This window comes from Mastacembelus armatus, chromosome 8, assembly GCF_900324485.2.
Source record: "Mastacembelus armatus chromosome 8, fMasArm1.2, whole genome shotgun sequence".
NCBI lineage: Eukaryota > Metazoa > Chordata > Actinopteri > Synbranchiformes > Mastacembelidae > Mastacembelus > Mastacembelus armatus.
In genome coordinates, this window is record NC_046640.1 from 14,732,393 (window position 1) to 14,747,688 (window position 15,296).

The following is a 15,296-nucleotide window of genomic DNA, read 5'->3' on the forward strand; positions in this document are numbered from 1 at the left end:
CAGGGAGAGAGAATAAGAGCAGAGAGAAAAATGGGACAACCAATTTAAAGTCATCTCTGCACTGACATTTTTCCCTGTGTCTTTTAGTTAAAAAATGTGGACTTTCTTTAATCTTCATTTTTACTAGTTTGGAGGTTGGGATGCCATCATTTAGAGGGCAAAATTTCCCACATAGTTCAAAATTATGCAAGCCAGTTTGACTCACAGGGAAGTGGTACTTACCAGACACAAAAGACGTAGCGAAGACAACACAGTTATGTGACAGAATCTCAGATAAAGGACAGGAAGTGACACATCCAAGAGGAAATGGATGAAATGTGTTTTCATGTCTTTCTGCACTTTCCCAAAAGCATCAGAGGTACGACAGACGGCTTCTTCTGGGCCTGCCGCGCCCTGTCCAAACAGTCAGCTTCCTTTGCACTGATGTGGTGGGCTCTGCTCACAGCTGTGTCCCGGGATCAAGGGCATATTTCAACTGACCTCACAGCATGCTCATTGTCATTCATTTCCCACACTACAACTCTCCCTTCAGAATGGACTTTTACTGGGCAGTTAAGGTCTGGATTATTGTATCAACATTTGGTTTTAATATGGTGAAAAAGGGCGGATTTTCCAAAAAAGTGCAACGTAAGCAGCCCTCCTGTGTACATTACCCACTACAGATACCAAAAAGGGGCTTACGGATGGCCTGTACCTCTATCCCCTAAATTACAGACCTGCAAGGCCAGAAATAATCTCAAAAAGAAGTGCCTGGTAAAACAGAAAAGGAGGGTCTCATTGTGGGAACTGGTGGGTGCTGTGGCAGTGACCCACATCCTCTCACTGCCACCTCCGCTCTCTTGTTGCCTGGACACATCCCACAGGATTTGACCACCGTCGCTATCCATCCCCTGCTGCATGTCCTCCCCCTCCTCTTTACTATCTTTGGTTTGTGACCCGGGCCTGGCCCAGGGGTAATTCCCATCATTTTCCATTCACTGGTACAGTTATATATGAGTGACAGTGTGAAACAGTATTTCAGAATTAGCGAATTCACTAGCAAGGAACAGTGAGGAGCAGATAGAAAGCATCTAAAAAAGCAAGTCAGTGGGTCTTGTGCAAATGTTAAACTTTTTCAGCCCCACATACTCGTTAGTGCATCTGCAGCACTTCATGTCTGTTAAAAACTGTGTGTGATGGCGCATCTGCGGAAAGTAGCATCTTTAGATTTAATTTACAGAAGACACCTCTACTCAAGACTTGGTACTATACGAGTCCATCCACAGCAACTTTCCTCTTACAGAAACTGCATATACATGTAGTTCCAGTTGTCTATGAATGAATTTAGTCTGGTATTTGTTATGTGCTGTGTGTTTTGTTATTACAACACACAGATCATTTCTAACATAGGGGGAATCTGGGAAATTTCATGACAGCATGGAATTAGATTCAAGCACTCATATGAGATTGCTTTAATCATTGTTCATTGAACCAAATCAAACAGAAACCTATGCCGTGACTTATGGGGTTAATTATTTAGAGGCTAAAATGACAAAATAGTGAAAGTACAGTCAGATATGACTCACAGCAAGCCCACTCTATGATGAAACATTAGAACTTTCCTTCCTGACAATTACATGATCTTACATTGAACACATGGTCTGACAATGGATTACTTGTGAATGAATGTACAGCGCTCTGTCACCAGGAAAACAAAACCACTATTGTAAGTTTGTAGAAGGCTGAACCATGTCTACAAATGAACAGTGATAACATAGTCTTAATAACTAATCAATCATCTTGTATCATGTCTTGCTTTGGTACAGTCACATACAGACACACTTCTCAGAAGCCCATGAGTCACTTTCAGCCCACCTGCCCAGACATGCAGCGTGTGCTGCGTGAGGTGAAATCACAATTGTTTGGAAGATTGTTCATGGGTGCTGAAAAATGGTTGGGTAAAGGGAGGGGGCAACTGCAGGGCAAATGAAACACATATGAAGTGTTATTTAGCAAGCACAGAACTATTTTCTTACATGGGGGGGGGCAAATTATCTAGCAGTGCCGTAAAGAGGAAACGTATCGTCTTCAATCAAACACCCACATCCAGTCCCTGTTAAATCCATTATCTAATCTGACGACTTAACGGTAAAGTCAACATGTTGAGGTTTCTGGTTTATTTTCATTCTTTCTGGGTGATGTGCAGTGAGAATTGTGAAATATATGACACAGAAAAACATTTTTAAAAAAAAATGAAATTTAAATTTTAGCTTGATCAAACTCATTTATAGGAATAGAGGAACATTTACATGTAAATACACAAGCATGACAGTGGTATATATATATATGCATCCTCCATTCAGCCCAAATCTGTCTTGAAATGGGAAATCAGATAACAAAAAAGCAACCTCTATTTCTAATTTTCACTTTAAAATGCAATATTGTAATCCGCAGACGTGATGTCAGAGTTAATAAATATTTTGGACAGAACTGGGCAAAAACCTCAAGCATATTTTGTGTAATGGATTTCTGGATACACTCCAGATTATGATGCATATTTTAGGGTTTTCATGTGATGGACAATTATCATTTAAAGACAAGTACTGACACACTGAAAAGGATTGAGAAATCACTTTATTTCGTTGCCATTTAAGAAAACAGGAAAGGATATTTGATTTACTGTAATATGACTTAAATTCGTTACATAATACATTTGTAGCTAATCAACAGTTGAATTTCAATTAATAAAAACAATCAATCACACAGATAATTTTGTAAACTGAAAAACTGATCAGGTGAGAAAAATGTCAGCAGGGTCTGCTGTTAGATCAGAAATATACTGGTCTGACCACAAAGTGGTAGGTGTACAGGTTATCAGGACAGGGATAATCAGTACCATTCACAGCAATATTAGCCAGGTTGGCCTTGAAGTCTTGAACCTGAGAGATGTAGTTGCCTTGGCACATCAGCAGGAGCCGGTTATGAAAGTGAACATTTTTCTGCTGGGACAATTGGTTTTGGGGAGTCAGCCTTGCCATAGGTAACGACTCACAGCGAATCCCTCGGTTTGAACAATCATATCGGTTCCTGAAGACCTGAGCCTCCCACTGAATTTTGGAGTCCCTAAAGATCAGGCTGTTGTGGACAGGTGTGTGGAAATACTTTGGTGAGACTTGGCGGCCAGAGTAGTATGATGGATAATATTGAGATGAAGTGCTCATGGTGGAAAAAGCAATGCTCCACGGTTCAGCAGTGTAGATTCTTGGCTGGAAATCATCATCATCTTTCTGGAACTTGGGATTGGACGACAGATTGGTGAAGAGCAGAACATTAAACTGGAATGCTCTCATTATGTTCTCCCGATACATATTCTTATGAGTGCTGTACAGAGAGCTGGACTCAAGCGCAAACAGTTTCTCAGCAGGGATCATGGGGAAACGGATGTGACTTAACAGGTCAGCTTGCAGTTCTGAGCTGATGGAGTGGCCCTTCTCTGTGATCCAGCTCTCTGTACTCTGAAGCAAAAAATACTCATCTGGCACCACCAGGTCTGAACGGGCCAGCAGGGCTCCAAATAGCTCCACAGGCAGTTGGGTCCAAGCTGGAGACCTTGTCAGATTTTGGTAGTTCCAGGCCAGATACTGGATACAGTTCTCCTGGAGAACCAAATCTCCTGTCTCTTCTGCATATTTGTAAAGGGACAACTGGGAGTAAAATGAAGTGTCCTCTGGGAGGAATTTAGAGAACAGGGTACCTGCATCCTCCATCAGCTTCTTCACCCCAAACTTAGAAGCCATCCAATGAAGGCACTGCACAGAGGAGAAGGTCACATCTATCTTCCGGGTGTAAATGTACCTATTGAGACCAAAATTGTAAAATATTTATTAAAATTTATTTAAATTTTTTTCCAGGGATTTTGCTTTCCCTTTATATACACATAAATCAACATGGTGATATTTATTAATGTAGAAATGTATTGTATAATTGTATTGCTTCTGTATCTTATATACAATTCAGTTAGTTTCAGTATACCTGATGAAGGAGGTGAAATATGGTAGGCAGGACTGGCTGACATGGATCGTAATGTTAGAAATTCCCTCTGAGGCGTTGAAGAGCGGGAACTGTGAGAGAATAATTTTGTGAGCACACACTGTTGTTTCAGTCATCTCCATGGTGCCATCCTCCTGTCTGTTTCCGGTGGCACTCTTGACCAATATCAGGAAGTCACAGCCATGTCCACTTTCAAAGATGTTTTTGAGGTCATCCGACAGACTAAAACTGTGGTCTAGTGAGCGTGTAGCATCACTGTTGGTCATGTTATTGCCTGGAATCACAAGTCAGTGAGATAATCAGATGTCAGTATGTGTTCTGTGCAAACAGGACCTTTGCTTTGTAAGATTTTAAATACCTACTTTCACAGATAACTCCAACATCCTCTTTGTGGGTGCAGTCAGTTATTCCCCAGCCTTTGTGACTGCAAGTAAGCAGATGGTTCTCTGTGCCTTTACAATTGATATCATCCAGCCAAATAGGTCCAGTTGCTATGATGTAAAATGGATATATTTGTTAGTTGTTGTGACAATAACACTTTACACAGAGCCCATTCAGAGGACTGAACACGTGCTGTTAATGTGTTAAACCTCAAATCATAACCCCTCACTCATTGTAATTATTCACTGCCCTCTGGTGGGGGATAGATGGAAGTATTGGGCACCTTGTCCGTAGTTGTTTCCAGTGACGATAGATTTTGCTCCGGAGAAGTGGAGCTGACGGCACACCACCTGGGCCTCAGCCATGTCCCAGCCATCATCGCACACTGTTCCCCATTTCCCATCATGGTAGACCTCCACACGGCCCTCTGAAGCGTTCGTAGAGCCAAACAGCCTCACGTCACCTTCCTTTAGCTCAGGGTCACCTTCTGTATGCAAACGCAGGCAACAGTAACCAAGGCCGTGCCAGAGGTTATGTAATCACTCACATAATCTGCACAACAATATTCCGTGCTAAGTACAATCACAACTTGTTTGTAAAACTGCATAATAAAAACACTGCCTAATATATTAAGCAGTACTCCACTTTATTGAAACAGCTGTTTCAGCAAAGGTACGGCTGTCTTACTTTTAACTTCAGCATTTCTGGAGTGTCCCACACTCTGTTACATGTATCTTAACCAAAAAACAGGTTAATTCTATGTTTTTATAGCGTATTTACAGTCTTTGAAACTTTGTTTGTTAGTATTAGTATTAATGATTTCATTTACATTAATTACTTTAAAAGGAAACTTTTAGGTATTTTCTTGTATTTTTCACAAATTATGCACTTCAGATGACTCACTGAACAATTTGAATGCATTTCCAGAGACATGGAGAAGTAGCAGAAGCCAGACAGTATGTACTAATGGATGTGTAAGCATTTCCAAACACCAGCAAAGAGTTCTGACAAAGAAAAAAAAGAAAAATATGAGAAATATGCTCACACCTTTACATTTTCAACAATCATACCTGCAGTTTTTTTGAGCTGCATTAAACAGATTGTTATTGGTCTTTTTCCTAAAAAAAAAAAAAAAAATCAGCATCTATTGCTTGAAAAGTTATAAATAGTTGGAGTGCAATAGTTACTATATACAAACAAGAACTAACATTACTGCATTTAAAGAAAGTTCAAACTTAAAAGACAAATGTGCTAAACACAAATAATGAAGCCACGTTACCTTCTGTCCCTTTGTTAACAAGCTGTTGAAATGAGGCTTCTTGTTTGAAGTTTGTCACATAAATGTCTGGTTGAAAATCTTCACTTCTCTATCCTGCCTCTTTTCCTTAAGTTTTGTTTCACATTAAGGCAGACAATCAGGGTATTGCACAAGTTTTTGGTCTAGTTCAAACTTGTTTGAGGAAGAACCAGTTGTTTCTCCAAAACCCACACATGAATTGCATGACAAAAACATAGGAATAAAGATTTTACTCATTCTCCCCCCTTTGCACACAAAATAACCCATTAAATACAATGTAATTCATGAATTCATTTTTCACTGAGACATCACTCAAATAGCATTGTTTTTTTTTTTTTTTTATGAAGAATAAAAATGATGTTTAGTATGGAACAAAGATGAACTAATCTTTGACCTGTTGAGAGTGTACAGTATGTGCATTAGAATGTATGCTTTAGGATAAAAAATAAATCACAGTCTGATAAATCTGTTTTTACATTCATTGTAAGAAAAACTACAGTATGATTGAGGGCTGCTTCTGGCCTGGAAAGAAATTGATTAACCTCAACACATGCTGGCATTGTTTAGTTTGACTGGCACTTTCTCAAAACCCAAAACAGGAGCACTTGCTACACTCTCAGCATCTTGTTCTTGTATTTATACTGATGATGATGCTGTGTCTTTTAGAGTCTGAATGAGGAAGCAGCAGGTACAATACCTTCAACAGTGACTGGGTTGTAAACAAAACAGAACCACAGTGCAGTGGCCTCATGTCTCTGAGACCTCTATATAAACTCTAGACCCTCATATTTCACATCCCCAATCTTGGTTTCAGGTAACAGGATGCGCCCGTCAAGTGTGAAGGCCATGATGTATGTAGCAATCTGTCCAGCATCTTCCTCTGACTTGAGTGCCAGAATGATCTGGTCGTCTGTGTTGGGGACAAACTTAAAAGAGGAGAAACCGTGAGTGGGGTTAAGTGAGCCCACTCGGCTTAAAAGGATGTTTTTGAATTCTGGCGAGCAGCTAAGGACGAGGTTCGTTCCACGCCGCTCATCTGCCGTCTCCTCATAGCGCTCAAGGCTGGCGCGACGAGGAAGGAAAAACCAGCGCTGCAGAGTGTCGCTCCATGCCGCCGACTCATGGATGAGATAACCTGTGGAGATTCAGAGGAATAAGGTAAAGAGTAAAGCAAAGGGAGAGACAAAAAAACATTGGTGATTGAGAGCAGATTGTCATCCTCACCTGGAGGCTCTATCCCTGCTGCAGACTTCAGAGCTTTGTATCTGGGAACCCAGTTCTCATGTTGTACATTCCCTCTGAAACCCACAACTTTCACCCACTCTGGATTATTGTTGACAAACTCTCCTGTAGTGGTGGTCCACTCCTTTCCCAGACCACCAACGTATAGGTGCTCATCCTTCACTGCCAGCCACTCAGCTTTGAACCCTAAAAGAAGAAAGAACGTCGGTAAAAGTAAAACAGAAAAAGAAAGAAAAACAGAGGACATCTATGCAAATGTATGTAAAGTCTTTGAGAACAAAGCAACACAAACCTTTGGGAACGCTGCCATCGCCATCAGGTAGGATGACCCAGGGCACAGCTTTGTCACCGTCAATGTGGTAGACTATACCCGTTCTATCATCAACGCTGTAGAGCTTCCCGTTGAACACCACCAGCTCAGACAGCTCCATTCCCCTGCCCTTCTCCGCCAGGTGGCTTTCCAGCACCATGCTGTCTGTGTCCCACTCAACTGCCACCTTGTCACCACTCTGGGACACCAACAGGTACCCCCTTCTCATGTAGCTGAACCATGTCAGCTTTTTGTCACTACGAGAGTTTGTGTCCAAGTCAGCAATGACCCCAATGCGATAGCGAGTGCCCTGCGGTGTGTGCTCAGGCGGACTGAGAGGGTAGGTATCATTGTAATGGGAATCGGACCATTGGGTGTCACCACGACTGGCCCTCCAGCTGTGTGGGCTATAGGAGTGTGAGCGCAAGCCTGAGATCAAGTGCATGAAGGCCAGCAGGAGTATAGCCAGGGAGACGGCCACAACTACAATGGGCCTCCACTTCAGGCGAAAACGGGGGTCTGTGGTTTTGGCCATAGAAGCCAGCATGGGGAGGCCTCCGACAGATATACGCAGAGTGTTCATAGGCTCATTCTGCTCAAGACGAGTGAAGCCTGGGGGAGCAGGCATGGGGGATGGAGGTCTGGACTGACCTGGAGAAAAACAGGGAGAAATGTATTCACTTGTAGATCACTAAAGTAGGGACCAGACGGTCAGAAAGAGAAGAGTTACTGACTGGATTAGCTCTTTTACAAGTTTGTATAATATTCTATATTTAAGCTATATGAGGGTCTGATGATAAGGTCCCACCATAGCGCTACAGCTAAATTTATTCAACCACAAAACCATTTCCATTTCTCTTCAAAGGACAATTTGTCATATATGGTTTCTTATAACTCCTCCTTTACAGTTAACTGCAGACTTTTTTAAAAGCTGGACTAAGTAACTTTTGTTATCACTTATATTATCATTTAGTAGCTAATCCAAACTATTAGTCATACTAAACCAATAGAAAACCATGACATATACTGAATTGAGAAGTGGTGACTTTGATTGCTTATACTTTTAACTTTTCATTTGTAAAAGCAAAAATGTGTTAGCTCCTGTTTGAAAAGTCACACACTCTTGCTTTAACACAGATCACATGGCATAACCTTTTTATCAGGGACAATACATAATAAGAGAAGCTGTCAAGATAAAACAGCAAGAGAGTTATACGCTTTCACTTAGAATGCCGTAACAGTTGCATGTTGTAGTTAATGTTTGCCTTGTGTGAAAATGCCAAAACCAGACCAACGAGCTTGTTCTAAACATTTGCTAATTATGTGATACATAATAAAAACCAGTCCTCGAACAATGTAAGTTATCTGACATGGAGCCTACTATATGACAGCATCAATAAAGACAGTAAAACCCAATTTACTCTACTCACATACTATCCATAAGCAGATTTTCTTTGCACCTAAATTTGATCTTTACTCCTGGAGGGCTAGCAGACCATTCACATAGGCCTAAATTTGAGATATTCTTTTAAATTCTAGTAAGAGCTCACACGAGTAAGTGTATGCTGGATTAAAAGTAGAAAGCAGGAAGTAGACTGGTGAACGTCAGGTGAATTACAGGGCAGAGACTAGTGCACCTTATTAACGTGGAGGCTGGGTGGAGCCCATTCTTGACAATGACAAACCAGTGGCTGTGAACAGGTAAATCCAGAAATACAAACCACGCAACGCAGAGAATGTAGCAGTGATTAGTGTCATAATACTCCATCTTGTATTGTTAAATACAAACACTACACATGATGGTTTGTTACTTTTCTCTGTTCTTCTTATCATTTAATCAAAAGACAGATGAACCCAAGTTTCAAATAACTGTAACCTTAAGCCCCATCTAATCTAAAACATAATACATTTCCTTATTACAGCCTGTTAAGTTGAGCTGAAATGAATTTCCATTAAAATATTAGCTGATCATAAGAAAACTAATGAGCAAGAGCAGAACAGTCACCAGAATCATATTCCAAACACAGCAAACATATATTACTATACCTAAACTAACTATACTGATGTGACCTTTCATTTAATTCACCAGTTGCAATGGAACCCACACACTGTGGAGACACTGTTTCTTTGAGCTGGCTGTTGTTTCCTATATGTGAAGGGTCACCGACAGGCTCAGGGGCATGTGTGTGCTCGACTCGCAAACAAATTCCAGGGACCTCTATGCCCTGCCACAGGAGCTTCACACTCTGTGGCCTAAACATGGCTGCATTCTCTGAAAGGAGAGCAGGAGCTGAAAGACTCTTTCATAAGAGGGCCCCGAGTCAAACAGCAGTCCACTCTGGCAGCAACATTAGGGCCCAGAGAAATGTCCTCCCTGAAATACACCAACAAGTGGCTGATAGTGAACTAACTTAAAGGGTTGTTTTTTTATTTTATTTTTATGCATTGGATTCTAATATTGACTTGATCCCCCTCACTCAAACAAAAATCACTGAAGCAGCTTACCCCTTCGTCTCCTCCTCCCAGAACGCCGAACCTGTGTCATCTGTTTACCTCACTGGACCTCCACAATCACTCCTGAGCTCTAAACTCTCCTTCTCCTCACTGATTATTTGCAGCGCAACCATGACTAGGGTTTGTTATAACGCTAGTGAACTTTAACTAGACATGGAGGATCATGATCCAGTCCAAAGGGGCAACCCTTTGCAAGAGATACCAACACAGTTCACCAAGTTATCTTTCATCACTGCCAGATACCAGAGGTTAAGAAAACATCCCTGCATAAAGGTGAAAAGCTGCGAATTCTGCAAGCTCAATAGAAGTTAATGGCAAATCTGCAGTCAGGAGTCCTACCTGTGATGAAGCACACAGGGTACTGTGTGGCTGGACTGAGGCCAGAGATCAGGCTGATTCCAGCAATAGAGCAGTAACACAGTGTTATTAACTGATGTCACTGGCTCAGCAGTACTACTATACTATATTTATTTATACTTCAGCATGAAGTCCTGTTTATAAAGGGGTTTATTGAGTAGAGCTGATTGAGATGAGTCTCTGGCAAATATAAAGTGGGTGGTTCCCAGATGTAAAAACCCGAGCATCTCTGCTTTGGCCTCACTGCGCCACCATAAAGCGACAGCATCTGGGGAGCGGGACTTCAAAGGAACCAGATCAAGGACACAGAGAATATGTGTGAGGGTCATAAATATTTTACTTAGTGCTTTAAGGCAGATTCCCTATCTTCTGCAAGGCAAGGACCACCAAACAGATGTGCATCACACTGTGGACCTCATTATATGCGGTTCAGTGCTATAAGAAGAATCTGTGTGATCAGTGGATTCAGAGTAATATCTTAGTGTGTCTCATTTAGCTGCAGACCCCTGAGAGCATTTCGGAGGCCCAAGGTGGTCCTGGGACATCTGCTTCACTCTTTACAGGCCTTACATTCAGAAACCACCAAACCCCTGTCAGCTAATGAGCTGAACTACAGACTGTGGTTAGTTCAGTCTATTAGAAACTGTTAGAGTTTAGGTTGATCCCATCTGCGTGCATGTGTGTGTGTTAGTTCATGGCCCTGTCCTCCCAGCAGCGCAGAGGTTAATACACATGCCATCACAAAGCGCTGCGTTCACAGGCGGCCTGAAACCCTCCGGACCCTGCAGCCTCACACTCACCGCAGACGTTAGACCTTCAGCTCGCGGGTCAACAGTACTCGGAGATCAAGTGTCATTGTGGTGTCGCTTCCTTCTTCGGCTCCCTTTCCTCCGTTTTCGTTTACCGGACAACCGATCATTACTTCCTGTATGGTCTGATGACGACAGCCTCGCGCAACCCCTGCGCCGCCGCGAGCCTGTCAGGCACTGTTGCTTTCAAGTGCCGCGGGAAATATGATAACTACAAACAAACTCAAGGCCATGCAGGATCTTGACTTCAAAAAGAAACGTAATCCGGCCACAAAGACTGTAAACAACTAGAGAGACTCGAAATGGTACACATAGATAGAAAAGCACGATAGAGATAAATAACCGTTGAAGAATACAAAATTATGTTTTTATTTTATTTTTATGGCCATATTATGTAGATTCTGAGTATTTTGTTAGTATTTTAAGTTAGTTTTGAAAGACTGTGTAAATATTGCAGGTTGGAGTTGTTTTTTTCACTAAACTGCATCTGCCAGTAGTGAAACTGTGTCCATTTGAAATATTGAATATGAAAGTGGTTTTCCAAAAATCTTAGTTTCGTCAAATGAAACTAAGAATGTGGCTTTCAAGGCTTTGGTGGATATTACTTCATTCAGACACCTTGACTGTTTCATGTACATATAATGGCTCATTGACATTAACTATTCTTCAAAGGTTCTTTTAGATTCAACACAATCACTACTCAAATATTTGCCTAAGGAGAACAGCCTACACATATTCCGGATCTCTCTTTACAGGAGGATATAAATAAAGGGCAAACCCAGACCTTCAAAACGACACCGGTTTTTATTTGCCAAATCCTGTGTGCTACAGAATACTGTATGAGGCACTTAATTGGGGAATTATTGTAAAGCTACTGAGCACAACAGTAAAACTGCAACACATAAAACAGAAAGGAGCAACAGGAAAAATGCAACCTAGTAAAAAACCTGTTTGATTGTCATGTACCTGGACTGAAAGGACTAAGGAGGATAATAAATATAGCAATTACTTCATTCCTGAAATCAAACACTTGCTCAATTGGATGCTTTTAAAATAGTTACTGAACTGAATAATGGCACTTTACATGTCGACAGATATAGCTGATGTAAAATGAATAGCTTGACTACCTTTATACCGTTAAATACTAAACAGCAGTATTGGATTTAAAACAGAAAGATTAACCATCATAGATCAGACATTGGTTATCTCCTCCCAAACAAAATTAATTGTTTCTCAGTGCAAAAAATCCATTTTCAGTGGTTGATGAGTTAAAAAAAAAAAAAGGCATTACAGTAGTTACAGAGGGAACATTTTCAATGCACCCATCAATTAAATAAATTTGTTTAGTGATCAAAAACATGAATAATTTCAGAGGAAATGTTTTTTTTCCTAAATTATTGCTGTTGAACTGGTATGTTTGAATTGGGGGGAAAAGAAAATATATGTACTAAACAGTAACATATTCATTAAAAAAATGGATCATCTTGACAATGCAAAGCGAATAACCCAATAAAGTAAATCACAAACTGTATGCTGATTAGTGCTTTGACCTTAGTAACGCTCAAACTGCACTCAGAAATTAAACAAAAGGAGGCACTGCAATAACTACAGACAACAATGGCATGGTCATTCTCTCTAAGACAAGACAGTATCCTTTAAATGGAAACAAAGAGAAGCTGTGTGTGGCACATATCCACAAAACAACTTACAACAATGAAAAACTAAAAACATATCAGTGCACCCAAAAGTATGCAAACACTTTCTGCAGGAAGAAAAAAAAACAAACAATGGGAGTGCAAAGAACGTTCTGAGCTGTAAAGAAAATCTTTGGCACACATCTTTATTTAAAAGGAAAACTCCCCTGTTGTATTCATGTGTTTGAATCTCAGTCCTTCAATAAGCTGGAGGCTGGTATTCTCCTTGGTTCTGTTGATTCTGGGGAAAGGGTGACTGCTGGTAACCCGTGTTGCTGGTGGTGTAAGGGCTGGGCGGGTATGGAGTGCTGTGGTCGCTCGCTGGGTCTCTGTACTCCTGCTCAAATTCACTTATACCCTGGCGATACCTTGCATATGCAAAGTAGGACAGCAAACCCTGTTGACAGAAGGTTGAATGTGTAAGTGAAACTTTTACATGGTTCTCTGGAAAAAAATTCAACCCACTTCACTGTAAGTGATATCATATGACTTTGTTAATCAAATGATAGTCACACATGGAGGCAGCAACAGTCTCACCCAGGTGAAGATTGAGAAGAAGGAGAAGACAAGCACAGCCCGTGCGGCATCAGCGGGGGCAGCAGTCCCAGTGGTTTTGGACCACTGGTTGGCCAAGACACAGAAGCAGATAAACCACAGGAACGTCCAAGCCGCTGTCCCACGTTGAAAATAAAATAGAACAATAAATAGTCAGGATAAAGATAAATTATAACAGCATTAACCTCAACTCTGTTGCACTTCCTGTTTTTTGGGCACATTTCCGTTATTCTAGTATGAGCAGTCTACAGTGAAACCTAACTCTCACCTGAGAAGACCAAATCTCCTATAACAATGTATTTTCTGTCTTTGGCATTGCTGATCTGTGGGAAGTAGGCATCCAGTATGAGGAAGATGACACAAGCCAAGAACGCCAGAACTCCAATTCCCATTGCATAGCTGCAGGCGCTGTCATCTCCATTAAACATGCACTTAGCCTCTTGCTTGGATTCTGGGTTAATGTAGCCTTCTCCTGTGATGGTTGCAAAGACTACGATGGAAAATAACTGTAAACAAGGGACACGCAGGGTTAACTCTAGGGGGAGATGGCAAAAAATGAATACGATGCTAATCACATGGTTCACATTACAGAACAGTTTTCACAATACCATATGTAAAATTTAATTCATCTTAAAACCTCTGTCACAACCTCAGTTTCAATTCCTGATTTATTTTATTTCTCAGAATTTCAAGCAGAAAACAGTGACAACTTCAGTGAGTGATCCTTGTTGCTAAAGCACTTCCCAGACATGAGCCACACTGAACCACCTCATGTTAACTCATGAGTTTACAGAAAATTACTGCACCTTGCCCAAGACCAGATAGCAAATATTTTCTGATTCCAGCTATTGTGAAAATGTACATCTTAAATCAATGATCTTTATTAGGTTGGTCAAAACAACACACTTGAAGACATAATTTTGATAAAATGAAACCGAAATGAAAAATAACCTCCATTAGCAGCTCTACGCCTGCACCTGAACTGATCATGCCATCCCTGCACTGTATGCCAGGGGCTTTTCAAACTGATCACCAAATACTACAGTGTGTCTGTATGTCTCTTCTTGAGAGCCTTACTCACCCTCTAAGACCCAGACTCAAACTCAACTGAGTCTTAAATTACTTGAGTAGAAGAGCAGCAAAAGTTTTAAAAGTTATGACTTTTTCTTTGAGTTAACTAAATACGCTTTGCTGTAAAAAGCAATTTGCAGCTGTGTTTTGAAGAGTAAAGTTTATTATGATGTCATGATTAACTACACCAACTTCATTTAATTGACCCGACGTGTGCAGGCGAGCGAAGCACAACATGGAAGTTTCATTTCCAGATCTTTCCTAATACTGTAACGTTACACACTGTAGAAGAAAAGAGCGATATCTTTTGGACGTGTTAACTGTTACGGGTTGAGTTTTGAAACCACAGTAAAGTATATGAAACAGCTTGTCCATCGTCAGGCGATAATCTCTTTGGTGCGGTGACACAGCACTGGGGTATGCTAACATTAATTAGCTGACACCAACTACTGCGACAGTAAATACATCTCATCCACGCGTTATTAAAGATTTATTTACGGTTTCAAATGAAGCCCCAGTTCACGGCCAGTGTTACACGTGTCCGACCCTAAACGGCTGTATCATTAACTAAACTGTATCGATTCTGCCCGCGCACATCTGGTAACTTACGGTCGGTGATGTGACAGCTGGCTAACTTTGATGCTAATGTCAACGTTTCGCTGGAGTCACTCACCCAACTCAGGAAGCGCAAAATGGTCTGGGGCTGTTTGATAAAGTTCTGTGCATCAAAAGCACCACCGGCCAACGAGGCACCGTAAGCACTACTCTGCATTTTTCAAGCAGGTAATAATGGCTGCTGAACACTTTTAAAACGAACTGAAAACTCTTCCTGCCACTTTCGTTTATTCTGTTTCCTGAAAACTTTTCAAAGACCGCCCCCCGCTGTGGTGCGTTCACGAGCTCCTCGAAAACTATAAGTGCAGCGTTAAGTTAAAAAAAAAAGGGAAAGTGGCTAATGCTGGAGCCATTTGGTTGGTTAGTTAGTTAATTTTTTTAATAGTGGCCTGTGTGTTGTCAGTGTGGTACTAAATTCTTCT

The 15,296-nt window shown here is 41.1% G+C and overlaps 3 protein-coding genes across 5 annotated transcripts; all 3 read right to left on the reverse strand.

The window, feature by feature from the left end:
• Positions 1-2,594: 2,594 nt before the first annotated feature.
• Positions 2,595-5,842, reverse strand: LOC113141102 (galectin-3-binding protein A). The gene is made up of 6 exons (XM_026325322.1): positions 5,690-5,842; positions 5,314-5,414; positions 4,694-4,897; positions 4,392-4,520; positions 4,012-4,303; positions 2,595-3,834 (listed from the first exon to the last, which is right to left on the reverse strand). Exons 2-6 carry the CDS (start codon positions 5,390-5,392, stop codon positions 2,808-2,810), a joined length of 1,731 nt encoding a protein of 576 aa, XP_026181107.1. The 5' UTR covers positions 5,393-5,414; positions 5,690-5,842; the 3' UTR covers positions 2,595-2,807.
• An 80-nt stretch (positions 5,843-5,922) lies between these two features.
• cant1a (calcium activated nucleotidase 1a) lies at positions 5,923-11,067 on the reverse strand. Of its 3 annotated transcripts, none has more exons than XM_026325324.1 (4): positions 10,931-11,067; positions 7,242-7,910; positions 6,932-7,135; positions 5,923-6,842 (listed from the first exon to the last, which is right to left on the reverse strand). In XM_026325324.1, exons 2-4 carry the CDS (start codon positions 7,885-7,887, stop codon positions 6,472-6,474), a joined length of 1,221 nt encoding a protein of 406 aa, XP_026181109.1. In that variant the 5' UTR covers positions 7,888-7,910; positions 10,931-11,067; the 3' UTR covers positions 5,923-6,471. The 3 variants fall into 3 exon arrangements, with proteins under 3 accessions (XP_026181109.1, XP_026181108.1, XP_026181111.1); XM_026325323.1 differs by lacking the exon at positions 10,931-11,067 and adding an exon at positions 9,765-10,652; XM_026325326.2 differs by lacking the exon at positions 10,931-11,067 and adding an exon at positions 8,690-9,616.
• Positions 11,068-11,724: 657 nt separating this feature from the next.
• Positions 11,725-15,131, reverse strand: syngr2a (synaptogyrin 2a). Its single transcript, XM_026326017.1, has 4 exons — positions 14,933-15,131; positions 13,457-13,694; positions 13,171-13,304; positions 11,725-13,030 (listed from the first exon to the last, which is right to left on the reverse strand). Exons 1-4 carry the CDS (start codon positions 15,029-15,031, stop codon positions 12,833-12,835), a joined length of 669 nt encoding a protein of 222 aa, XP_026181802.1. The 5' UTR covers positions 15,032-15,131; the 3' UTR covers positions 11,725-12,832.
• Between the last annotated feature and the right edge of the window lie 165 nt (positions 15,132-15,296).